The 27,515-nt window shown below is 39.9% G+C and overlaps 1 protein-coding gene across 1 annotated transcript in view; it reads left to right on the forward strand.

Moving 5' to 3' along the window:
- The window catches only part of MYO3A (myosin IIIA), a gene marked incomplete at both ends in the record, with an annotated part of 171,340 nt that overhangs the window by 70,373 nt on the left and 73,452 nt on the right, over nucleotides 1-27,515 (forward strand). Inside the window, 6 exons of the mRNA XM_082648314.1 lie at nucleotides 922-1,026; nucleotides 1,134-1,217; nucleotides 5,379-5,581; nucleotides 17,394-17,492; nucleotides 17,600-17,714; nucleotides 24,229-24,355. Coding sequence (XP_082504440.1) covers nucleotides 922-1,026; nucleotides 1,134-1,217; nucleotides 5,379-5,581; nucleotides 17,394-17,492; nucleotides 17,600-17,714; nucleotides 24,229-24,355 — 733 coding nt within the window. The remainder of the gene's footprint in view (nucleotides 1-921; nucleotides 1,027-1,133; nucleotides 1,218-5,378; nucleotides 5,582-17,393; nucleotides 17,493-17,599; nucleotides 17,715-24,228; nucleotides 24,356-27,515) is intronic.

The raw sequence follows: 27,515 nt of genomic DNA on the forward strand, positions 1-27,515 counted from the left end.
TAGGAGAGTCAAAAGTAAAATTACATTGTATATGTAGGTACTGTATACTTAATGGCTGTAAAACTCATCATTATGAATTTAAAAATTCCTTCTGGTTAAATTTTTAATATCAGACAATATGTTTTATGAATATAAGCACATACTTATCCATTATTCACCCCTAATGTTTAAATATAGAATAGTGTTCTGGAGTTAAGCTAGGCTGTTTTTCATTTTCAATTAGATCCATACTCTTCTAGCTATTTGTGTACTCTAGAACATTATGTTGTATTATAATAGTATATTACTCTAGAATAATACTGTGCTTAATGTAATTTTTTGTGTGCAAAGTGTAACTCTCTCAGTCTCTACCACTTTAAGATTTACAAGAATAATGGCATATTTATGAACCTTGACCAAGTTTTAGAAGACTGGGCTTTAGCACAGATTCTGCTATCAGTTAACTATGTGATCTTGGGCAAAGCAAATGAGAAAGTGTATGTTAAATGACATGAAAGGAAAAAAGTAGTGATCGTATGTCATACATTATTATATCCAAGGAATAGTCAACAAAATGATACCTGATTGTCTTATTTATAAAGTATCTGCTTATTTAAGGAAATCTTAGTATTTTGAAACTTTAAGTTCTGCTTTGGAAGTGGTATGCACTTCCAAAAGAGTCTTCTTTTAAATACCACTGCCAAAGTGATGTCATATTATGTCATATCATTTTCCCCTGTTGTTTTATGTCAGACTTTTATTTTACATAATTGTCCATGATTTGTGCATGTATGTGTGTATGTAATACGGATGTGATGTTTTGGTGGTATGAAGCTGTATTTTGATTCACCTTTTGCTTTAAAAATTAGCACTCTATCTGTAAATAAGTAGGGTTTAAACAAAAACAAAAGCCCTACAGCACATGTTCTTTTTAACCTTTAGCATTCCAAACTGTATATTGGAGCAAAGAGAACTGCCAATCCTCCTCACATTTTTGCCATGGCTGACTTAGGATACCAGTCTATGGTAACATATAATTCAGATCAGGTAAGGAGAGTCTCACATTTTTAGAAATTCTCCTCTTAGTTTCTCGTGTGTCAGCTGAATTTTGTGAGGATGAAGTCTTCTTACAGTTTCCTTTTCTCACCGTGCAGTGCATTGTTATTTCTGGGGAAAGTGGTGCTGGAAAGACTGAAAGTGCTCATCTCTTAGTTCAGCAGCTGACAGTGCTTGGAAAGGTATAATTTAATTTTTCTCTGTCCTAACAGAAATATTTGTTATACTTCAGAATTTAATTTAACTGATTAGGTTAATATTTACGAATTTCCACATTTAATAATGCACAGAAATTATAACACACTTGTTATCCTTTGTGAGTTTAAAATATAACAATATAAAGAGCATATGTTTTGTTTTAAGCAAATTCTAACTTTTCTCACTCTTAGTAGGCAAGGCTTTATAGAGGTGATTTTCTCTCTTTTTTGCCCTAACGTATTCTCTGAATGCTTTCCTTACTTCTTCTTCCTTTGTTACCAGCAAGATGAAGGGGAGTCAATATACAAAAATTAATTATATTTATATATTATATACATACTAACAATGATCAGTTTAAACTTAAATGTATTATTTATATTAGCACCATAAAACATGAACTATTGAAATCTAGATCTTACAAAACATGTAAAAGATTTGTATGCTGAAAAATAGAAAAAGTTGATAAAAGAATCAAAGAAGACCTGAATAATAGGAGAGATATGACATGTTCATGGATTAAAAGACTCAATATTATTAAGATGTCAATTCCCCACAGATTGATCTGTAGATTCAATGTAGTTTACAGTAAAAATCCCAGCAGGATTTTATTTTTTTAGAAATTGACAAACTGAATCAAAAATGTATATGGAATGGCAAAGGAACTATAATAATCAGTTTTGAAAAAGAACAAAATTGGAGGATTAATAAATGCTAGCTGATTTCAGACTCACTGTAAAAGCTGTGATAGTCAAAGACAGTGTGTTATTAAAGAAAAGATGGTATACAGATCAATGGAATAGAATAAAGAATCTGCACATATATGATTTATTGATTTTCAGCAAAGGTGCAAGGTCAATTAATGATAGTCTTTTAACAAATGGTGCTGGAATATGCGCATACAAAAGGATTGAACCTTACTCTAGACCGCACATGCTATAAAAAATTAACTTCAAATGGATCATAGACCTAAAGATTAAACCAAAAGCTATAAAATTTCTAGAAGAAAATTAAGTCAGTTAACTTTGTTTTTTGTCATTTTGGGTCAGGCAAAGAGCTGTTAGATGCAACATAAAAAGCATAATCCATAAAGGGAAAAGTTTGATTTCACCAAAATTAAGAACATTCTGTTCTCTGAATGATACTGTTAAGAAAATGAAAAGACAAGCTACAGACTCAGAGACACTCTAATAAAAGACTTGTATCCAGAAGATATATTTTTAAAAACTCTTAAAATTCCATAATAAGAAATCAAATAACAATTTAAAAATGAACAAAAAAATTGACTAGCCATTTCAGCAAAGATGATATGTAAATGGCAAAAAAAGCAAATGAAAATATGATGTTCAACACCAGTAGTCATTAGGGAAATGCAAATTAAAACCACAGTGAGACACCATTACATAGCCATTAAAATGGCTAAATTTTTTTTTTAAACCTGACAATGCTAAGTGCTGGCAAGAACATAGAGGAACTGAATGAAACTCGTGTATTGCTGATGAGAATGCAAAATGGTACAGCCACTTTGGAAAACAGCTCAGGAGTTTCTTAGAAAGTCTAACCATACTTATCATACAACCCAGCAGTCCTACTCCTAGGTATTTGTTCAAATGAAATGAAAACCCATGTTCATCCAAAAAGCTACAGACAGATAATTTATAGGAGGTTTGTTCATCATCTCCAGGGAGTGGAAACAACAGAACTAGGAAATGAATAAACAAACTATGGTACATCCATGCCATGGAATATTACTCAGCAATAAAAAAGAATGAACACTGATACAAGCAATGAAGCTCACTGGAAGAGATTTGGATAAATCTCAAATGCTTTAGGCCAAGTCAGAGAAGCAGATTAAGAAGACTACATGTAGGGTTCACTTGCTGTGTCATTCTTGCAGATGTAAAACCGTAGGCACAAGAACAAATCAGGGATGTTCGGCAGCTGAGAGTGGAGGGAAGGGTTGCAAAGAGTAATGAGACAATTTGGGGGGTGATGGGATTGTTCTCTATGTGGACTATAGTGAGGGATTTATGGTCGCATATGTTTGTAAAAACTTTCAGAACTATATAAAGTGTGAACCTCTATGTAATTTGACCTTAATTTTAAAAAATGGGATGTTGAGGATAGAGACTTGGTTTGATTTTCCAAGTAGAGTCCTTGAAATAAGATAAATCAAGAATAATGTGTTCTCATTAGGCTAATGTCTAAAAAAGAAAAATCATTGTGTACAACTTATCCCTGCGAAAATGTTTATAGTGATTTGCATAGTTAGAAGTAGAGTCATCTTAAAATTTTTGCCGTCACAGTGATTATAGGAATCTTGTGCTACAAAGCACTGTGGGTACAAGGCCAGACCCAACCACTGTATATATAAAAGGGTGCCTCATGGTGTCAAAACAGCTGCTTAATTGAGTCTAATTCATTGTCAGAAGAATTTCATGTTCCTGTTAAAAATCAATTGACTGGTTATATGTTTTCCATCATGGGTGTGGGTATGGAATAGAAATATACTAGTAACCAGGCCTGTGACCCCTCAGAACTGGAAGAGCCAGTAGAGGCCAGGAAGGGGGGCCTACCTCAGGGCTGTCATCTCAATCCCTTCCCCATCCCCTTGCCCATCCACTTCCCTCTCCTTACTTCTGGGATAAGCATCACTCTACAAGCTTTTAAGTTCACTGAAATAAACGTCATTTTGGAGAGAGTTGGGATGGTGTGTGGCACAGCATACCCTCCTGGCGTGGAAGAGTTGAACACCTGAATAAATTTACTCAGGGGCCTTCCGCACTGGCCTTTGCTATTCTTTCTTGATTTGTGAAGTCAATAGAGGCTCTCGTCAATAACGGATTAACTTGTACGAATGTTGTTTTGTGGATGTCAGCACATCTAACGTTTATTTAATATCTTTATCTTGTGCTAGATCTAAAAATGTGACTTGATATTAATTGGAGATGGTGATATAAAAACAAAAGAATTCTACCCTTATCGGGACTGAGTGTGTCTTTTAGTTATTTCCTTGGTAAAGATTTAGCAGATGCAAAAATGGTATGTTTGGTGGATGGAATTTACCTTTGTAATACACAGTCTTCAAAACCTAACATAGCAGGGCACTGCTACCTAATACAGGTGGTTGATGTTTTCTCACCTTTTTCATGAGTGCAAGGCCAGCCCCAAACAACATTTAAAAAGAGTCAATGATCCCAATTCTTGCTCCTCTCTTTTCTCTCCCCTTATTGCCTCTTTTAGAGGATATCCAAAATCCTTATATGCCCCCAAAACCACACTGTGAATGCCCCCTCGGCCCTCCCCAAATTCTAATGTAGCCTATGTTCCAGAAATACCTGCTGCTCCTCCCTTACATTTCCGTACCTTTAACACAGCTGACTTCAGCAAGGTATTACACTGAAAATAATCCACTTGATCTGTTTCTACTAAGATGTGAATGACTGATACCTCCTTAAACCTCTAAGAGGGGGGATGCCTTCTAAAAGAGGTTGGTTGTTAACCCAAATAAATTTTCTGGTGGAATTTCAGTTTAATAAAGTGGTAAAGAAAAAAAACCCAACATGATGCTTGTTTGGGGGAAGGAAAATGTGAGATGGTGTAGGAGAAAATGGAGGGCCAGCCACGTAGGCCCGCTGGCCTGGACCAGGGATCCACATCTCCCTTCCACACAGCCGAGCTGTTCTTGATTTTCACAATTATTCCCTGTCCTCTACTTCTGAGTTCACACGTTATCTTTACTCCTCTAGTTGCCGGTTTGACAGCTTCCGTGGAAGCAAGGGAAGTTGGTCCACAGCTTTGGGGATCTTGTGGATGGGGACCCATATAGGTAGAGGAGGAATAACAAAGTTTGAGATGTACCTCAGTATGCGTAGACTGCTTATAAATTGTGTTTGTAAATCAGGAACTTAACAGAACTATATTTGAATAGAAAAAGTGTAAAGGATCTCTTCGCCCCTCTAAGAAAGGAAGTGAGTGAATGTACCAGCAGGAGGGGAAAAATATACTAGGTTGTAACTTCTGGCAACAAACCAAGAAGATGCACTTGTATGTTTACATCTACATAAAGTGCTTATCAGAGAAGAGACATTCCATTCTGTACAAAATTAATTTTTTACATTTTTTTAATATCTTGACATTTTCTCTAGGCTAATAACAAAACCCTGCAAGAGAAGATTTTACAAATGAATAATTTGGTGGAAGCCTTTGGCAATGCCTGCACTATTATAAATGACAATTCCAGCCGATTTGGAAAATACTTAGAAATGAAATTTACCCCTTCTGGGGCTGTCGTGGGAGCACAGATTTCTGAATACCTTCTGGAGAAATCCCGAGTTATCCACCAAGCCATGTAAGTTCATGTCACATATTTCCTATTTTCTGGGAAATGTAGACACAGATGATGCTTTTGTTTTAACAATAAAATGTCTTACTCATTTAACAAAATTTCAACAGAATTTTATTGATCGTCTACTATGTGTGAGGCATTTACTGTTGGCAGCAGAGATGCCTCAGCACTGTCTTACTCTCTCATATGTTACATCCAGTAAAGGAGTTAATAAATAGCCTAAAGTTTATGAAAGCAGATAGAAAGCCTGAGCCCATCGCAGAGGCACTAACAGGATAACTTAGAGGAATTTCTCAACTAGCAGAGAATATACTTCCCTACCCAAAACAAGTATGAAATTCAATTAGAAATAACAAGTCATGTTTTTTCTTTTAAGTGCTGGTATGTATAAATAGATCTCTGTATTAATTCTATGCTTCCCAATGTTTATACACAAGGGACCAAAAAACAAACAAAAACAGGATTCAGGAAGGGGCTTTATTGTAGTGTTCTTTTTCCTGCCTGCTCATAAGCCACCAACACCATATTCTGGAAAGTTTAGGTGGAGTGAGTTCTTTTAGGTTGAGTGAGTTCTTTTAGGTTGAGTGGGTTCTTTTAGGTTGAGTGGGTTCTTTTAGGTTGAGTGAGTTCTTTTAGGTTGAGTGAGTTCCTTTTAGGTTGAGTGAGTTCCTCAGTTTGTAGCTGAATGACAAAACTTTTCTCCTGTCCTCATGATTCCAAAACATCTTTGTTTGTTGTTCTTATGAAAAAACTAATCACAACATGGAATTTGTACCCTGGTCTTTATATTGTTTTTTTTAAAAGTTGTGGCAATTTAGAGTCTTCCAGTTTTCTTATGTTGGTTTTATGCCAAACATATCTACATTATTGTAGTTATGTGTGGTATGTTAAATTCTCAGGAACATAAGCTTCCTTCATGTACAAGTACGTTAGTATTTAATTATAAGCGCCTTCAAATGTGCTGTCATTCAGTTTATGATAAATTGTGAATATAAGTTGCTTGGAGCCGACCTCTGAGCTCAGCCTTCAGTGTAGAAAATTATCCTTTGGTCTTCAGTTCCAAAAATGTCAGGCATGACTTTTAGGCAAATGTGGCTTTGAATTGTGGCTCCCTGACATGTAGTCCACCTTGGGTAAGATATTTAAACCTTAAAGACCCTTATAGGATCTTGTTTCTGCAACCTACTGTGTGTTAGAATTTGAAATGCTTAACCTCTCTGCACCTCAGTTTTTCGTTTTTAAAAAGGAGTTAGCAGTGGTACCTACCTATTAAGATCATGCCTGTAAAGTATTTAGTGCAATGAAGAGCACAGAGAAAGAACCCCATGCAGTTTAACCCCTTATTAGCAGTAGTAGTGTCGATAGTTGTGTGAAGATTAGAAATAATATCTCGCGCAGTACATGGGACACTGACAATGTCAGTAAATAGCAGCTCCTGTTATCAAGGTGTGCTGGGGCCCAGAACTTAGTGGGCATGTATGTTAGTGCCTTTGCCACCCATACCTGGAGGAACCTCCAGGTCTTATGCAAGTGTGGAGACTTTTTATTTTTACATCTTTATTGGAGTATAATTGCTTTACAATGGTGTGTTAGTTTCTGCTTTATAACAAAGTGAATCAGTTATACATATACATATGTTCCCATATCTCTTCCCTCTTGTGTCTCCCTCCCTCCCACCCTCCCTATCCCACCCCTCTAGGTGGTCACAAAGCACCGAGCTGATCTCTCTGTGCTATGCGGCTGCTTCCCACTAGCTATCTATTTTACGTTTTGTAGTGTATATATGTCCATGCCACTCTCTCACTTTGTCACAGCTTACCCTTCCCCCTCCCCAAATCCTCAAGTCCATTCTCTAGTAGGTCTGTGTCTTTATTCCTGTCTTACCCCTAGGTTCTTCATGACCTTTTTTTTTTTTTTAGATTCCATATATATGTGTTAGCATACGGTATTTGTTTTTCTCTTTCTGACTTACTTCACTCTGTATGACAGACTCTAGGTCCATCCACCTCATTACAAATAGCTCAATTTCGTTTCTTTTTACGGCTGAGTAATATTCCATTGTATATATGTGCCACATCTTCTTTATCCATTCATCCGATGATGGACACTTAGGTTGTTTCCATCTCCGGGCTATTGTAAATAGAGCTGCAATGAACATTTTGGTACATGACTCTTTGAATTATGGTTTTCTCAAGGTATATGCCCAGTAGTGGGATTTCTGGGTCATATGGTAGTTCTACTTGTAGTTTTTTAAGGAACCTCCATACTGTTCTCCATAGTGGCTGTACCAATTCACATTCCCACCAGCAGTGCAAGAGTGTTCCCTTTTCTCCACACCCTCTCCAGCATTTATTGTTTCTAGATTTTTTGATGATGGCCATTCTGACTGGTGTGAGATGATATCTCATTGTAGTTTTGATTTGCATTTTTCTAATGATTAATGATGTTGAGCATTCTTTCATGTGTTTGTTGGCAGTCTGTACATCTTCTTTGGAGAAATGTCTGTTTAGGTCTTCTGCCCATTTTTGGATTGGGTTGTTTGTTTTTTTGTTATTGATCTGCATGAGCTGCTTATAAATTTTGGAGATTAATCCTTTGTCAGTTGCTTCATTTGCAAATATTTTCTCCCATTCTGAGGGTTGTCTTTTGGACTTGTTTATAGTTTCCTTTGCTGTGCAAAAGCTTTGAAGTTTCATTAGGTCCCATTTGTTTATTTTTGTTTTTATTTCCATTTCTCTAGGAGGTGGGTCCAAAAGGATCTTGCTGTGATTTATGTCATAGAGTGTTCTGCCTATGTTTTCCTCTAAGAGTTTGATAGTTTCTGGCCTTACATTTAGGTCTTTAATCCATTTTGAGCTTATTTTTGTGTATGATGTTAGGGAGTGATCTAATCTCATAGTTTTACATGTACCTGTCCAGTTTTCCCAGCATCACTTATTGAAGAGGCTGTCCTTTCTCCACTGTACATTCCTGCCTCCTTTGTCAAAGATAAGGTGACCATATGTGCGTGGGTCTATCTCTGGGCTTTCTATCCTGTTCCATAGATCTGTATTTCTGTTTTTGTGCCAGTACCATACTGTCTTGATTACTGTAGCTTTGTAGTATAGTCTGAAGTCAGGGAGCCTGATTCCTCCAGCTCCATTTTTCGTTCTCAAGGTTGCTTTGGCTATTCGGGGTCTTTTGTGTTTCCATACAAATTGTGAAATTTTTTGTCCTAGTTCTGTGAAAAATGCCAGTGGTAGTTTGATAGGGATTGCATTGAATCTGTAGATTGCTTTGGGTAGTAGCGTTATTTTCACAATGTTGATTCTTCCAAGTGTGGAGATTTAACTGGTTCTCAGAACAATCTGTCCTGCTCTCATAACTGTGTGAGACTCTGTCCTTCAGGTCTTTGGGGAATGTCCACCGAAGACGCTGAATTATTGGGATTTAGATGGGGCCACAGTGTTGCACAGTGTCAAGGGCACCATCGCAGTGGGTTGCCTGGAGTTGTGTGCTGCAGTGCCATCCATGTAGAGTATGATGTGAGCAGTACCCTCAGCAGCTACACAGTGAGGCTCTGGATTTGTAACCATACAAATAATCTCATTCATGCTTATTGAACTATTGCACCATATAGTCCAGGAAATAGCACAATTAGGATCGTATTTTAGGCATACTATTAAGAAAGTAAGCTTATTTTCAGCTGGCCTAAAGGATTATAGTTTTACAACATTGTTTATTGGGGAAAAGTATTCCAATTTACTATCAGGTTGAAATATATCTCAGTAATAATTCAAGTACATCTGCCTTATAATTCTTCCATTTTTCCAGGTTTTTTTACATCTGTTTTTTTACTTTACTTAATTTGAATTGCATTGTTAAATTCTAGAGAAGCTTTTTTAATGATCTTTAAAAATGAAAATATCAGTGATGTAATAGAAGAATTCTTAGTAGGCCCTTTTTAAAATGATAAATATAAATGTACCCTATCATTCAGGAACTGGAAGGAAAGAACCAGTTCAGAGGGTTTAACTGAGAGGACTGTTTACAGAGGTAGAGGGTACTGAAGAACCGAGAATAAATGGTGAGATGCCCACAGATGAACAGCGTTGAGAAATCATTCCTACACCTGGGTCTGAAGGGCAGAAGGAGGGACCACACTGCAGAGCCTGGTGAGAAGTAGGGCTGTGGAGGACTGCTGCCTGTCGGGAGCTGCTGCCTAAAGGAATATGTCGTCCCTTTGTGTCTGCGAGGGATTGGTTCCAGAGCCCTCTGCCGTATCCGCGGATGCCGAGTCAGTCCTCTGTGTCCGTAGGTTCCACATCCACAGATCCGGTTGGTTGAATCCGTGGATGCAGAACCCGTGGTTGTTGAGGGACAACTGTACAGCTACTGGGAGAAAGAGAGCAAGTGAGGGGAGGAAAACCTCGACCTCTTCTCCCTCCTTCCAGCCTCCTGCCTGTGCTCCCTGTTGGCTGAACCCAGCTGGAAGCCAGAGAGCAAGGGAGCCCGGGAACGCCAGTCAGCCAGTCAGTAGAGGTTAGATTTGGGGGTCACCGAACAAGGCAAAGAAGAATGAAGAATGGATCTGAGGTGGCAGAGAAGAATCAGAGTAGACAATTTTTTAAAAGAACTTACCCTTTCTTTGAATGGAATAAATTCTTTTCTTCTCTTTTTTTGCCTCTACTCATGTCATCCTACCCCCATCTCTGACCACATTTAGTTTTATACTGATGGTATTTCTCATGTTGCTGCTGTCGTATAAGTTGTGACTTAAAGCCTTTCCTAAACGTAGATGATTTTAAAGAGGAAATTTTAAAAAGAGGCTACTCACTTCCAAGAAGAAAATGAGCATACAGAAGTCAATGCTAGAAAATGCTCATAAATATAAATGATTTGCTGTTTCACTGTAGTTTTCTCCAGTTACTGCAATTTAGTTCAGCAGGCATTGCTTGCGTGTCTCTCACATGCCCAGCACTTTCCCAGACGCTGCAGGAGACATCAAGCAAATGGCAGATGTGTGCTCTCTGCTGTGGAGAAAGAGAAAATATTATTTATGGATCAATTACTCTGTGTCAGGCACTGTGCTGGGCATTTTACCTCCATAATCTCTTTTAATTCCTTCAGCAATATGACAGGGGTTATTGCCTATTTTCTACAGGAGGAAACAGACCAGGAAAATTATAAGAAGTTGTCTAATGTCAGAAAGCTAATAAGTGACTGAATTGGGGTTTGAAGCCATGTCTCTCTGACTCCAGAGCCCACCATTCATTCATTCATCCACCCACGTGGCTAATATTTACTGAGTACCTACTAAGTGCCAGGAGCTGTTCTAGGCACAGGAGCTATAGAGCCGTAAGACAGGATTCCCGTGTACAGCAGCGCATGGTCTCCCAGGAGCCACACATGCTTTGATCCAGAGCTTGCTGATCACCATCACCGGCTGGTTTCTGATCTCGCAGGAAAGCAGGCAGTGAGTTCATCTGCGGAGAGTGAGCAGGCAGACGGCAAGGGTCGGGCGGATCGAGGAGACTGGATATCCTGGAGGAGGGAGTCCTGGAGGAAGGAGGTGTAACAACCAGGACACGCTAGAAGCACTGTTTCGTGAGCACTTCATGGGGCCCTGTGAATGCAAGGCTGCGCTGCTGGCTTTCCACGCCTCATTGCAGGTCCCTTTGTCGAATATTCCAAGGTTTCACACGGGGGGTGAGTCGCGCCCTGGTGAGGACTTCGTCGTAGATTTGAGGTGTTAGAGGCCTTGGCTGCACAGTGATCCCCAGGGTCCAGGACACATGAGACAGCCTGGAGGGCCTTCCTGCAAATGGCTGAGTGGGACCCCGAGGAAGCATTAGAGGCTCCGCAATAGGGGTGGGCTGGACCCAGAGAATACAGTGACACTTGAACAGTGGGGGGTTGAGGGGCGCCGACCCCCGTTGCCGTCAAAAATCTGCTTATTATGCAAAAATCTGCTTTTGACTCTCCTCAAACTTAACTCCTAATAGCCTACTGTTAACCAGAAGCCTTACTGATAACCCAGTTAACACATATTTTGTATATTATATGTATTATATACTATATTCTTATAGTGAGTTGAGGTAGAGAAAAGAAAATGTTATTAAGAAAATTATAAGGAAGAGAAAATACAGTGAAAGTACTGTACTGTCTCTACTGATGCCATAAGTTTATGTCGTCTGTTGACAAGATGAATTATCTGCCAGTACCTACATCAGTATTGTCTTAGATGATACAAAACACTGTAGGTGTTATACTAACACTAAACATCAAAAAGGAAAAGATAATGTGAAGAAGAAATTCATATTTACTTACAGGGACAAGGATTCGTGCATTGATAAGGAAGAAGCAGCAGTGTGGTTGCCTTATGTCACCTGGTGTCATTGATACAATTGCTTCACCGTAGCCCAGCCGATACACTAATGAGTGAATCTTATAAAATTTTAGGGCATATTACAGCCATATTCATCATAGAGTAATGGAAACATTGGTACATTTTTTAGAAAACTACTTTGTGTTGATAGGCTGATACGCAGCTTCTCCAATTACGAGAGAGAGGCATGCTGTACAGTAATGTAACTCTTTGAAAGCAGAGTGATAAAAGAGTAAGAACAGTAGCACATTGTTAATTTTATATTAACTGTCACTCCCCTTATGCCTGTAAAGATAGGTTCTCCACTTTAAGTCTTGCACATGATATTCTACACACAGTTTAAAAATATCTATTGAAAAAATTTGCATATTAATGGACCCACACAGTTCAAATCCCTGTTGTTCAAGGGTCAGCTGTACTATCTGGTGACTTGCTGAGCCCCTACATTTGTTCCTGGGCCATTCTGACCTGGGAACCACTAATCACACGAGCGTGTGTGGGATGCTATGGAAGATTCTCTGCCTTTAAGGATGTAGTTAAGGCAGAACATGAGATGGGTAATCTTTGGAGGTGTCTTCCTTTCCTGTTCCTTTAATTCTCTTAATTGTTTATCTACCAAAGATCAGTATATTTCCTATAGCATCTCCAGGTCTTGTCAAATTACCATCCTCAGTAAACTGATAATTAGAGAGAACACCACCAGTTATGCGTGTCTTCATATATGAGTCACTCCTCTAATTGTGCACTGCATCATTTAAGCATTAGAGGTGTGACACATAGAGCAATCAATGTGATTTCATTCGCACAAAGCAAACTAAATTATATGCTGTGCCCGTCTTAGAGGAATTTTATTATTTTGTGGTGAGAAAAGGCAAGAACTACACTTTTTGTTTTGTTCTAACCTTGCTTGTGTACAACGCTCATGTTCATCGAAGTATTACTAGTGACTGCCACAAATAATGGCTGGGGGCGTAGAAGGTATGAACACAGCCAGCTCTAAAGGATGCCACCATCTGACTTCAGCATCTGAGCCTGTGATGCCCTTTTCCTGAAATGCTCGCATGTCTTTGCTTCCATGACTGGACTCTTCTCTGAGTTTTTCTTCTCTGACTTAGATTTATCCATCCATTCCCAAAATGTATACTCATCAAAGATCTGTTCTTGGAGCGTTTCTCTTTTCTCTATATATCCTCACACTTAGCAATTTCTTCTGACATCATGGCTCAATGGGTAGCTCTGTGTGATTGACAGCCAAAGATGTACCTCTTGCTGTCTGCCAAGTTCATGTGTTTTTTTTTTTTTTGGCTGCATTGGGTCTTCGTTGCTGCGCTTCTCTAGTTGCGGCGAGCAGGGGCTACTCTTCCTTGTGGTACGCGGGCTTCTCATTGCAGAGGCTGCTCGTTGCAGAGCACGGGCTCTAGGTGCGTGGGCTTCAGTCGTTGCGGCGTGTGGGCTCAGTAGTTGTGGCTCACGGGCTCTTGAGCGCAGGCTCAGTAGTTGTGCTTAGTTGCTCCGCGGCATGTGGGATCTTCCTGGACCAGGACTCGAACCACTGTCCCCTGCATTGGCAGGCAGATTCTTAACCCCTGCGCCACCAGGAAAGTCCCCAAGTTCATGTTTCTCATTTCCAACAACCTGGGTATTTTGCTGTCATCTCGAATTCAACTGAATACAGGCACACCTTGGAGATATTGTAGGTTCAGTTCCAGCCCCCTGCAATAAGGTGAATGTCGCAATAAAGCAAGTCACATGAAGTTTTTCGTCTCCCAGTGCATATAAAAGTTATGTCTTGGGCTTCCCTGGTGGTGCAGTGGTTGAGAATCTGCCTGCTAATGCAGGGGACACGGGTTCAAGCCCTAGTCTGGGAGGATCCCACATGCCACGGAGCAACTAGGCCCGTGAGCCACAACTACTGAGCCTGTGCGTCTGGAGCCTGTTCTCCGCAACAAGAGAGGCCGCGATAGTGAGAGGCCCGCGCACCATGATGAAGAGTGGCCCCCGCTTGCCACAACTGGAGAAAGCCCTCGCACAGAAACGAAGACGAAACACAGCAAAAATAAATAAATTAATTGAAAAAAAAAGTTATGTCTACAATATATTGTAGTCTCTTATGTGTGCAGTAGCATTACGTCTAAAAAAACAACGCACATACCTTAATTAAAAAATACTTATTGTTAAAAAAAATGCTAGCCATCATCTGAGCCTTCAGCGAGTTGTCAATTTTTGGCTGGTAGAGGGTCTTGTCTTGATGCTGATGGCTACTGACTGATCAGGATGGTGGCTGCTAAAGGCTGGGGTGACCATGACCACTTCTTAAAAGGCAATAAGGTTTCCCTCATCGATTGACTCTTCCTTTCATGAACGATTCCTCTGTGACCTGCGATGGTGTTTGGTAGCTTTTTACCCACAGTGGAGCTTCTTTCAACATTGGAGTCAGTCTTCTCAAACCCTGCTGCTGCTCCGTCAACTAAGTTTGTGTCATATTCTAAGTTTTTTGTTGTCATTTCAACAGTCTTCTCAGCATCTTCACCAGGAGTAGATTCCATATTAAGAAACCACTTTCTTTGCTCGTCCGTAAGATGCAACTCTTCAGCTGTTCAAGTTTTACCATGAGAGTGTAGCTGTTCAGTCACATCTTCAGGTTCCACTTCTAATTCTAGTTTTCTTGCTATTTCTACCACATCTGCAGTTACTTCCCCCCCTAAAGGCTTGAGCCCCTCAAAGTCATCCATGAGGCTTGGAATCAGCTTCTTCCAAACTCCTGCTAATGCGGATATTTTGACCTCTTCCCATGAATCATGCATGTTCTTAATGGAACCTAGAATGGTGTATCCTTTCCAGAAGGTTTTCAATTGACTTTACCCAGATTCATCAAAGGAATCACCGTCTGTGGCAGCTATAGCCTTACAACATATACTTCTTAACTAATAAGACTTGAAAGTCAAAACTGCTTCTTGATCCATGGGCTGCAGAGTGGATGCTGTGTTAGCAGGCATGAAAACAACATTAACCTTGTTGTCCACCAGAGGTCTTGGGTGACTAGGTGCATTGTCCAGGAACTATAATATTTTGGAAGAAACCTTTTTTCTGAGCAGTAGGTCTCAACAGTGGGCTTAAGTTATTCAGGAAACCATGTTGTAAACAGATGTGCTGTCATTCAGGCTTCGTTGTTCCACTTAGAGCAGGGGTCCCCAAGCCCCGGACCGTGGACCGGTACCAGTCCTGTTAGGAACCGGGCCGCACAGCAGGAGGTGAGCAGTGGGCGAGCGAGCGAGGCTTCGTCTGCCACTGGAAGAATTGTCTTCCGTGAAACCGGTGCCTGGTGCCAGAAAGGCTGGGGACCGCTGCTTTACAGGGCAGAGTAGATTTAGCATAATCCTTAATGGCCCTAGGATTTGCAGAACGGTAAACGAACATTGGCTTTAGCTTAAAGTCACCAGCTGCATTCACCTCTAACAGGAGAGTCAGCCTGTCCTTTGAAGCTAGGCACTGACTTCTCTTCTCTAGCTATGGGAGTCCTAGATGGCCTCTTCTAATACAGGCTATTTCGTCTACACTGACAATCTGTTGTTTAGTGTAGCCACCTTCACGGATGGTCTTAGTTAGATCCTCCGGATAACTTGCTGCCGCTTCTGCGTCAGCACTTGCCGCTTCACCTCGCATTGCTGTGCTATGGAGACGGCCTCTTTCCTTAGACCTCGTGAACCAGCCTCTCCCAGCTTCAGACTCCTGCAGCTTCCTCTCCGCTCTCAGTCTTCACAGAATTGAAGAGAGTTAGGGCCTTGCTCTGGATTAGGCTTTGGCTTAGGGGAATATTGTGGCTGGTTTGATCTTCTGTCCAGATCACTAAAACTTTCTTCATAATGCCAGTCAGCCTGTTTTGCTTTCTTACCATTCACTGGAGTAGCACTTTTAATTTCCTTCAAGGACTTTTCTTTTGCATTCACAACTTGGCTGACTGACTGTTGCAAGAGGCCCAGCTTTCAGCCTATCTCAGCTTTTGACATGCCCTCCTCACTAAGCTTAATCATGTGTAGATTTTGATTTAAAGTGAGAGACGTGCAACTCTTCCTTTCACTTGAACACTTAGAGGCCATTGTAGGGTTGTTAACTGGCCTAATTTCAACATTGTCATGTCTCAGGGAAGAGAAGAGGGAGAGAGATGGGGAAACAGCCAGCCGGTAGAGCAGTCAGAACGCACACATGTACGGATTAAGCTCACTGTCTATATAAGATTGTCTGTAGAGCCTGAGGTTCCTGGCTCCCCAAACTGGTCACAACAGTAACATCAAGATCACTGATCACGGATCACCGTAACAACTGTCATAATAATGAAAAAGCCTGAAATATTGTGAAAATTACCACAGAGACGCAAAGTGAGTCATTGCTGTTGGGAAAATGGTACCAATAGACTTGCTTGATACAGCCTTCCCACAAACTTTCAATTTGTAAAAGTCACAGCATCTGTGAAGCACAGTAAAGCCAAGTGCAGTAAAATGAGGTATACCTGTACTCATTGTCCAAAACCCATTTTCTTACCTTGGTCCCTATTTTTTGGAAGGGCACCATCTTCTCTAAGGTGGAAGAAGGAAGAGGGAGACTGAAACTGTAAGCCAGGAGAGAACTTCCTGATCTTGGAGAGGAAGTGTGGTCCATCTCAGATCGCTCCAGAGCAAAAGGAAGACAAGGGAAGGAGAAGCAAGGGTCCCTGGGGTCCTAGTATCCGTAGTTATGTTGTGGAACTTCCTGAAACAGGGACTCACTTTGTGGTGACCCACACTCCTTAACTGTACTCTTCTGGTGTCTTGGAAAGGCTGTTTACATGTAGAACCACAGAGTCATGGAACTTGAGATTCGTAAGGAACAGGTTTCTCTGCAAGTGAGAAGACTGAGCCCCAGAAGGACAGTGTACCCAGGTGGTTAAAGACGTGGGCTTTGGAGTCAAACAGCCCTGGTTGAATCCAGTTTGGCCATCCAGTCTGTGATCTGAGGGTGAGATTAGTGTCCCCTCTAAGCTTCAGTTCCCTTGTACGTGAAATGAGAGGGTCATGGCAGGTAAATGAGCTATTGCAGCACCCGCCACGGCCTGGCATGCTCTAGTTGTTATTTGTTTCTTTTTTTGTTGGCTCCTGCTGGCATGTTAACGATGAGAAGTCAGGGTGTTTTGACTGCTTGCTCCAGCTGTATCCCCCGTGTCTAGAAAAATGCCTGGCGGACACGCAGATATCCGCTGCGTGACTCAGACAAGTGCTTAGCAGAGTGTGCAGTCCTCTGACAGTGGTGGTCGAAAATAGCGACGGGTCGCAACCACAGAGGGTCAGAACCCAGTGTTCTGGGAAGTGCTTGGTGGCGCTTACAGGCGTTCTGGTAATTATATTGCCAAGAAACTTTAGCGATGAATAAATGTTCTTACTAACCACCTTCCTGAAAATGGCTTGTTTTTTTCAGTGGAGAAAAAAATTTTCATATTTTTTACTACATCTATGCTGGTTTAGCTGAAAAGAAGAAACTAGCCCATTACAAATTGCCGGAAAATAAGCCTCCCAGGTAACCCAGCAGCTTGAACTTTCGTAAATAATGCTTCTACTTTTCACTTAATCACTCATTTCACTTAATTTCAGATTTTCACCTGTCCTTTCTTTTTTTTTTTCCAGATACCTGCAAAATGACCACATCAGAACAGTACAGGACATGATGAATAATAGTTTCTATAAGTCCCAATATGAATTAATTGAGCAGTGTTTCAAAGTCATCGGTTTTACAATGGAGGTGGGTATGGAAGACATTTGAACCTCTTTAGGAAGTGTCTTTTTGTCCTCGCTGATGGTGAGAGTTAGCATTTATTGAGTGGTCCATATGCCAGATATTGTGCTAAGTGCTTTACATGGATAATTTTTAAATACTGAAATGACCTTATGAAATAACTAGAATTATAATTTTTACTTTATACATGAGGAACCATGTCCTTGAGATACAACTGAATTTCGTTTTGTTCTTAATCTTTTATTTTACTTATATTTGCATCTCCCACATATATATAAAATTTTATGTAAATGCAGAAATGTGATCATGTCACACATTCCTTTTTAGTGCAGTTTTCTTTTTCTAACAACTTCATTAAGATATAATTCACATACTGTACAAATCAGCCATTTAAAAGTGTACATTTTGGGGCTTCCCTGGTGACGCAGTGGTTGAGAGTCCGCCTGCCAATGCAGGGGACGTGGGTTCGTGCCCCAGTCCGGGAAGATCCCACATGCCGTGGAGCGGCTGGGCCCGTGAGCCATGGCCGCTGAGCCTGCGCATCCGGAGCCTGTGCTCCGCAACGGGAGAGGCCACAACAGTGAGAGGCCCGCGTACCGCAAAAAAAAAGTGTACATTTTAATGACTTTTCTTACAGTCACTGAGGTGTGCATCCTTCCCCCTAATCACTTTGAGAATATTTTCATGTTCTAAATTAGCAGTGATTAACAGTTCCTCCTCATTCCCATCCCACCTCTGCTTCTGTCACTGTACATCCGTTTATTCTGGACATTTCTCATGAATTGAGTGAGACAATATGTCACCTTTCGTGACCGGCTTCTCTCATCTGACATAATGTTTTCAGGGTCCATCCGTGTTGTAGCATGTGTCAGTACTTCATTTCTTTTTATCGAGGAATCATATTCCATTGTGTGGATATACCTCATGTTATTTGTCCAGGCATCACGTGATGGGCGTTTGGGTTGTTGCCACTTTTCGGTCATTATCAGTAATGCTGCTGTGCTCATCCGTGTCTGAGTTTTTGTGTGACATGAGTTTTCACTTCTCTTTAGGGTATACCAAGGGTGGAAAAGCCAGGTCATAGAGTAGCACAGTGTTTAACCTTTTGAGGAACTACCAGACTGTGTTCCAAAGCAGCCGCACTATTTTACATTCCAACCGGCAGTGTATAAAGGTTCTGACTTCTCTCCATCTTCCCCAGCACTTATTATTATCTGTTTATAGCCATTCTAGTGGGTGTGACGTGGTGTGTCACTGTGGTTTTGGTTTGCATTTCCCTAAAGGCTTATGATGCTGAACTTCTTTTCACGTACTTATCTTTTCAGGTAATTTATCATTTACATATCTTCTTTGAAGAAACATCTGAGAGTGGATAATTTTTAAATTACTGAAATCTCTGCTAGAAAGATTCTTTGCCAATTTTTTAATTAGGTTGTCTTTTTATTATTGAGTTGTAAGAATTCTTTGTATTGTAGATACAAGTGTCGTATGATTTGCAAAAATTTTCTCTTTTGTTGTCTTTTTACTTTATTGATGGCATCCTTTGAAGCCACATTATCTGTATTATTGATCTCACTTAAAAAATATTTTTATTAACGTATTAATTTGGTTTCTTGTGTTGTTCTTTTTCTTAAGGAGAATACTTGGTTCCTCTGTTTCTTCCTTTTCCTTATTTAATAATGAAGGTATTTAAGGCTATAAATTTATCCCTGAGTAACAAAGATTTCTTTCTTTGTCCTAGGTTGTTCTTTTAAGTTTTATAACAAAGTATCTTGTTTACTAGGGATTCCTGAAGGTTTTTAGAGAAGCTTTCAGACTCTGCTCTTAGTAGTTTACTGTTTGCTGTGTTGATTCAATCCCACGATAAAAAGAACACTTCACTCGGAACATGAATCAGGCTTCTAGATGAACTCTTGCAGGAAAGTAATGTGCAATTTGTTGGATTTTAATTTCGTTTTCATAAATGACACTCCTGCAACTTGAAACTGTTAGTGTGTCTGCTTATGAAGTTTACTGAAATTTCTTGGGTTATCAAATCTCTACTAAGAGCCCGAGCTAAAAATAATACCTGATTCTTCTCCAAAAGTTTGGAAAATCTTATCAGCAGGATGTAAAGTGCAGACATGCTGATAGAAGTGACCCTTGACAAGAAGCATCCAAATTATGTGCCGTGAGGTTATTGAATCTCATTTTGCAGCGTGTTTTTCAGGCACTGTTGCCTCCCTTCTAAAATGCAAGGCTGTCAGCGATAACCTTTTGTCCATTTGACGCATTTGCTCACCAGAAGTTAATATTTCTAAAGCTGTACCTGTTCTCAGAATAGAGAAAAGTTTGCTGCTAAGTGCGTTTTCTCCAAATACGGAGCCTCTGCTGTTGACAGCTCTGACGACAGGTGGTCTCCCAGTCTTGACTTCTCTTTGAAAGCCTTTGACTTTACCTTGGGTATCCTTGCTGCAGGCCTGAGGGGAAGTAGTCTTAAGACCTTGACCTTTGACCTTAGGGAGTGAGGTGTGATCTCTGCCAGCTGGGTGAGGTTGGAGAAGCAGGACAGATGAATGACTTTTTTTTTTGCCTTGAAATTAGGGCCTTCAGGAGAGGTTTAAGTAAACCAGGGTAATCTATGTCCATCAGGAAACATTTCAACTTCTAGAGTTAATTTTTCTGGTGTGGGCTTTCTCCATAGCCAGGAGGAATTCAGATTTGATGGGGAGACTTCCTACCTGGCTGCCTTTACAGCCCCAGAATTTAGAGACCTCCTTGAGTTCTGAATAAGCTTTGCTACCAAGTTTCTAGATGAACTGGTTGTGGGGAGGGGTGGTGAGAGCTGTAGGAGCCATAGGGGACCTGGCGGGCTGCTTTCAGGACCAACTGAAGCAAAATAACTACTCTGGGGACCAGAGAAGAATTATTACCATGACTTCCCAGTTTTTGCCAGAGATGGAGAATTTTATGGACCAGAGAGAGAAGCATTACTGTAGACTCATGGGCAAGCCAGGGTTGAATGCATCCTTAGGCAGATACTCTACTCACAGGAAGTCTTGAGCTAAAGTTGAGTAACTTTTTGATTTAGAAGTAGAGACTCCAGCTTGATCATCTTTTTTTCTGAGTGATGCATTCTTTCCGTAGATTCTTGGACCCTGGCTGGAACTTTGCCTGGCTGCAGCTCAAATCAGGAAACTCAGTGGTTCTGTGGTCTCTAGGCAGAAAGGAGATGATTGGGACCTTCTCTCTGTTGATGCATTAAATAGCTTTAGGCTGTAAAATGGAAAAAAAGAATCCATTGTTTGTTAAGATTTCTAAGGGTTTTTAGGGAAGCTTGCAGACTTTGCTCTTAGCTGTAATACATTGCTATGAAGAACTTTCTGCAGGTGAGACACATGCATGGTTCTTAAAGGGCCAGTATATAAATCTTATTCCCCTACTGCACTCTCACAGAAGAAAAAGAAGAAGAATAAGGAGGAGGGGGAGGGGGAGAACAAGAAGCAGCAGCAGCAGCACAGGTTGACAGGGTGACGGGATTGACGAATGAGGACAGGACAATTCGCTTGATCAGTAAAAGCCTTTGCTGGAGAGTTGGGAGAAAAATGATGAGGACAGAATAGGAGTTGAACAATTGAGAGAGTACGAAGCTTATAGAACTTACTGTGGATATCTCATGTGAAGAGTGGAGTGGTATGTGCCCTTTTTTTAGCCATGATGTCTGGGGTGGTGGACATCATGTGACACTGAAAACTGCTGTCAACCTCACCTGACTACATTTTGGGAACAACACCAATCTGAACTCTACCGTTTGGAGTCAGAGATGACCCTAACACATTTCCTAATAAAATAGATATGGTTATTACTAGTGCCGTGTGTATGTAATTGGTTCAGCTCTGGAAGAGGAAGTCCCTGACTCGGATGGCATGAGTTTCAACCATATTCCAAGTGACATATGACTGCCACCCAGAGATTTCAGACAAGCCATGGGAGACACTCCGGGTGATTCCACATGCCACCCTGTTCCAGACTTGGTCCCGTTCATCTGCTCTGATTCTGAGGTTCCAACGCATCGTTGGTGACCACCTGGGTCTTTTGCTCTCATTCTGGCTCAAAGGACCAAGATCTTGCTCCCCCCTGAATGTTTGAGCACAACATAAAAGCCAGCTTAGCTGCATCAGGAGTAAAAATAGGATATTTGCGGCTCCCGTGGGCTGGCATGATGCTCGTTAAACTTGGCTCTACCCCACCCCGAGCCCTTCCGGGCTGTGGGCGCATCTTCCTCACTTCCGTTTGCCAAAATTCAAATTCAGATCAGCCTCCTCCCCTTCTGTTGCATCACTTTCCCTCTCCCTAACCTCCCTCCAACCCTGCCATCACCCATAGCTTGTACCTATGGAGACAAGTTGATTTAAGCACTAGCGGGTATCCTGGCTCTTAAAGCAGAAAGGGATGCAGTGAATAAAGAAAAACACAGCATCCACTCCTGTCTCCAATCCTTGGTCCTAGGCTGAATGTTGCTACCGGTAGATGCCCCTTTGGACTGCAGTCTGGCTCTATTGGTTGCCTGGTTGGGGGAAAACAGGAGAGGCTCATTGGATCTCAGAGCACCCTTCAAATGGGAAGCATGTTTCACGCCAAGCAAGCAGGTCCTGCTGCCGACCCGGGCTGGGCCCCTTTGTAGTACTTTTCCCTGCTTCACATCATCAGAAGAGCTTATCTTCTTACCAGTTCCTTCCCCCAGAGGTTGCTGTCTTAGAAGTAGGGAACCATTTTTAATTGGTTTGTTTATTACTTCCAAGTCCCAGTCGTTATAGGCAATGTTTCACTTATATTTGCCTCAACTGCTTTCCATTGCCTGGTAGAGCAATGTTTAGTCACATTAAAATGAAACCAGTCTAGCAGTTAGCATCTAGTGACAAACATATTTCATTTATGTAAAACTGGATGTTCCAAATTTAAACATATTCAGTGTTTACTGAACATCCAAACATATAGCTTAGGTTAAAGGAAAACATAATATCTGTTTCTGGAGCTGAAGCGCAATCACTGCTAAATATCTTGTGAAGACTTTTAGTCCAGTTCAAGGTGACTCTCCTAGAATGTGCTGGTCTCCCCCCTAAAAGCAAAGCCTCAGACTGTTAACAGGGCAGACTGTCCCGCTTTGGAGACAGTGGAATTAAACTGAGTAGGTGTTTACTTCCTTTTTATCCCACTAGTGATTTTTTTTAATGTCATCTCACTGGCTTGTTTGGATTTTTTTTTTTTTTTTTTTGGCGGTACGCGGGCCTCTCACTGTTGTGGCCTCTCCCGTTGCGGAGCACAGGCTCCGGACGCGCAGGCTCAGCGGCCATGGCTCACAGGCCCAGCCGCTCTGCGGCATGTGGGATCTTCCCGCACTGGGGCACGAACCCGTGTCCCCTGCATCGGCAGGCGGACTCTCAACCACTGCGCCACCAGAGAAGCCTTGGATATGTCTTTTGTCCATAGCTGCTTCAGTTTCACTTTGGAAAGAGGCAATTTGCACAATCAAGTTAAATGGCTTGATTTTCACATCCTTTAATCGCAGCTTGCTGCCTACACATTTTACGGCTGCACAATTTTGGTGACTCTCCAATACAGAGAGTGTCTCTCTCTCTCTCTCTCTTTCTCTCTCATTCTGTCTCTCCCCCCTTGTCTTTCTCCGGTTGGTGCCAACAGTACCCATGGTGTAGGTTTCCCTTTCAATATTTCGGGGTTTACAATTTACTTGTACATTTGTGATTCAGCACAGGCCAGGCAAAGTGACAGGCAAATCAAAATCAGATATTCTCTACAAATAACACAAATTGGAAAACTCTTAAAACTTTTCAAAACCCATGATTTCCTAAGCCATTTTCCTGCCATAGTTTTAAGATAAATGATTAGTAGTTTTATGAGTCAACTCATTTAAAGGCAGTTTTTATTGCGTCGTGACAGGAATTTTATTTGTTTCCCTTTGCACAAAGTCACAAGTCTTTTGTCTAAGATGAGAATGCCTTTTCTTTTTCCTGCTTTAATTTTGCTTACATTTCTTATAACAGTCTAAAATCACAAGCTAGTACATTTTCTTTGGATTATCAGTTATGGCTTCAGTTGTGATCAAATAATATTTGTGAAGTAAATTTTAAAATATTTAAAGCATCACACAGTGTTGAATTTCTATGAAACACTTTATTTTTAAAAATTGGTTTTAGTCAGCATGGGAGGGGCATAAAATTCCCTTTTAGTTAGTCATTTGATAATAACTTAAAAATGATAATTTGATACCTAGTTGTCTTCATTCAACATACATAAAAAGTTACAATTCTTGAATGCCATAATTCAGCCAACATCGATGATTTGAAGAGAATGAGAGGACCAGGGAAGCCAGTTGACTTCTCTTAGTTTGACATCATAGTCTGTGGGATAACCTTGTTATGCTGGATCCTAAAGATTCTTCCCCAGTCTGTCGGCAGCCACAGGCACTGCCTTGCTGTACTCAAGGGGAGAATGATGCTAACATTTCTGTGCTGTGTTTCAGCAACTTGGAAGTGTATACAGTATACTGGCTGCAATCCTGAACGTTGGAAACATTGAATTTTCTTCTGTGGCAACCGAACACCAGATTGACAAGAGCCACATTTCTAATCATGCAGCTCTGGAGAACTGTGAGTTTTATTATCTTGCATTCAAAACTGAACTCCTAAAAAAAGTCTGACGACATACTGAAAGTGTCACATAGGGATAACTTCAAGCAGTTGTACTTTTTTGGAATCCTAAAAATGAATACTCAGATTCAAGTTGTGTCAAATGGAGTTTTCAAAGTCCACTATTTAAAACAGATCTTCATGGCTACAAATTAAGTAATTACTGTAGAAAACATTTCTAAAGGCTAGGCTTTCATGATTATTTTAGGAGCTATTTACATTTCAATGTAAAAACACAGAAAGCGTAATTAAAATTTAGCAAACTGATCTGAAAAAGAGTTAAAGTTGTTATTGTGATAACAATTTGGCATCTGTATCATTTTATAAGTAATAAAGACCTGAATATTTATTTTCGTACTGGATGGATTTTTTACACGCATTCATCTTGGGTTGATTAATTTCGGAGTCATTTTCTATGCAAGAAAAGTACATCATGGTATTTGCTTCAAATCAGCTTTTCTCTTACTGGCAGAGTTTGATGAACTATTTTAATAATTTAAGGTTTCTCACTGATACCGTCCAGTGGCAAAGCTTTTTAATTTAGAATATACCCTAATTTTTATTTTTAGTGTTGTCATATGCCTCTACAATTCCAGATTTGTTAAAGTTTCATTCATAACCTAGGAAATAATGTTATAAAATTTTGTTTATATATTTTTTTCTGATTTATACTTACTCAGGAACAGAATGATAATTTAGGATAATTTCAGAGGGCCACCCTGGTTTGGATCTGTCCCCAAATCCCCATCATCTCCATCCCACCAGCTTGGTAATACAGCAGAACAAGCATCTGAGGTTGGCATGTAATGATTGGCAGGTACCTGGAAACCTGTTCTGGCTTTTCATATATAAGGAAAACTTAATTGGCACATATGATATTAGGTTATCAGAAGCGGAAGGACTTGCCAGAAAACTCCAATGTTAAGATTCAAACCTCACCATCTGATCATAATTACAAGAGTTATCAGCAACCAACAGAATGAGTTGCAATAGAGCTATGTCGTAAATATGAGTACACTTAGAAACTACCGAACTGAAAAATGATTTTGATGATTGGAAACCCATTTCCGCATAGCAGGAGACAGTCATATGGGTCACAGAAGGTTAATATTAATATGAATATAGTTAAAACTAATTAAAGCACTCATGGAAAATAGAAATTTTACTAATTTACATTAAAGTGATTTGTAATTAAAGTTACAAGGAATTATCTCCAAACCAGGGCCATGTTTCCAGATGATTTTACAGGTGCATGGTTTCAATCAGGCACCAGTTTTGTCCATTCTATCCCAAAACTCTCGCCCAAATACGACCTCTTGCCTTTCTCTCCATCATCATTATTCTCATCTAAGACACATCACCTCTCACCTGCACTAAGTGACCACCCAGTTGTTCACTGCACGTTAATTCGTGAACTTTTCCAGGTTGTCCTCCACAGTTCATTCAGGAACCATTTAACACATGTATCCGTGGTGTCTCTCAGCCTTCCTCTCCCATCCTTGTCCCTCTCCTTCTCCCCCTCTATCTTCCCACTTGTTCTTCTTGATTAGCTTCTCATTCCCTCTGGATAAAGACCATCAAGATGAGAACTTTGTCTTAAAAGGGGTTCTACTTAGCAGTATATCCCCAGGTAAAACACCTGGCATGTAGTAGATGTTCAATAAATAAATATATGTCAAATTAATGAATAATGGGGGAATAGAAATAGACATACCAGTCAATAGGAGACATTATTCAGAAACAGAGTGAAGTAGAATTACCAGAAAGGCAGTACAAATCACTAGGGAATCAGTGTTGTAGGGACAAGCAACTGGCCGACCATTTGGAGGAGGGGGAGTTTGAATCCTTCTCATACGCCATATACCAAAGTGTATTCCAGATGTCTATCAATTTAAATGCAAATAAGTAAATAAATACATACATACATAAATGTACAGGACAAAATGCATTTATATAATCCTGAGATGAGAAAAGACTTGAAGGACTTTATGTGCAGAAAACCAAGAGCAGAAATAATTTTTTAAGTGGATATTTGACAACATAAAAATTAAAGCTTTCATACCAAAAAAAGGAAAATAAATTAAATTGCAATGCAAATGAAAAATGAGGGAAAATACTTGCAATATATATATCAAAACATTATTCTCTTTAAACTCTTATAAATTGATTAGGAAGAGATGAATATATCAATGAAAAATAGGCAGTTTACAAAATAAGAAAATGAAAATGTGGCAGTTTACAAAGTAAGAACCACAAATCACTAATAAAAATATGCAAAGAAGAAAGTATTCAGCTTTGCTAGGAGTCAAAGTGAAAGAAGAAAGCATTCTTTTTAAAAATAATAATCCCTGGTGTCCATGAAATTGTGTTGAAATTATTAACCTTTCATTTGGCTGGCAGGAGTACAGTTGGTTCAGAGTTTTTGAAGAGCAGCTAAATAGAATATATCAAAAGGCTTAGAAGTGTTTATATACTCAACCAATTGCTGAATTTAGGCAGTTTATGCTAAGAAAATAATACAAGACAGAAGCACAGATTCATGCCCAAAATATTCATCCTAGCATTCTTTACAATTGTGAATATATGGAAGCAACCTAAATATGCAACAATTTAAAAATTGATATGTTATTATATATGTCAGAATATTATGCAGCAAATTAAAATTATATCAACAAACAGTATTCAACAAAATGGGAAATGCTTAAGCTATTAAGGTAAAATGTATGTGCAGAATAGCGGTAATAAACATGCCTAGAAGGAAAGAAACGCAGAATGTTTTCTCTGAAGGTAGGATTTGTGTATTAAGCTTATATTACTTCTACATTGTGAAAAAATATTTTGTTTAAATAAGGTTCAACAATTTTAGCAACATAACCAAGAAATATCTTGTCCCAAGTGCTAAAACTAAATTTAAAATGTTCAAAATATTTTAAAAGGAGAACGACTGATTTGAGAAGTCAGCCTGTCTGTCCTGTAATAGTTTGGGTTAAGGATGTTTATTATATGCAACAATGAGTTTTGTTCACTGAGTTAAAATTACCTGTGATATTTAATTAAATATTAAATATTTGTTTGGGCAATAAGTTTTAACAAACTTTAGTCATTGACATATATAACTGAA

The sequence above is a fragment of the Grampus griseus genome, assembly GCF_964374135.1.
Source record: "Grampus griseus genome assembly, chromosome: 2".
Classification (NCBI taxonomy): domain Eukaryota; kingdom Metazoa; phylum Chordata; class Mammalia; order Artiodactyla; family Delphinidae; genus Grampus; species Grampus griseus.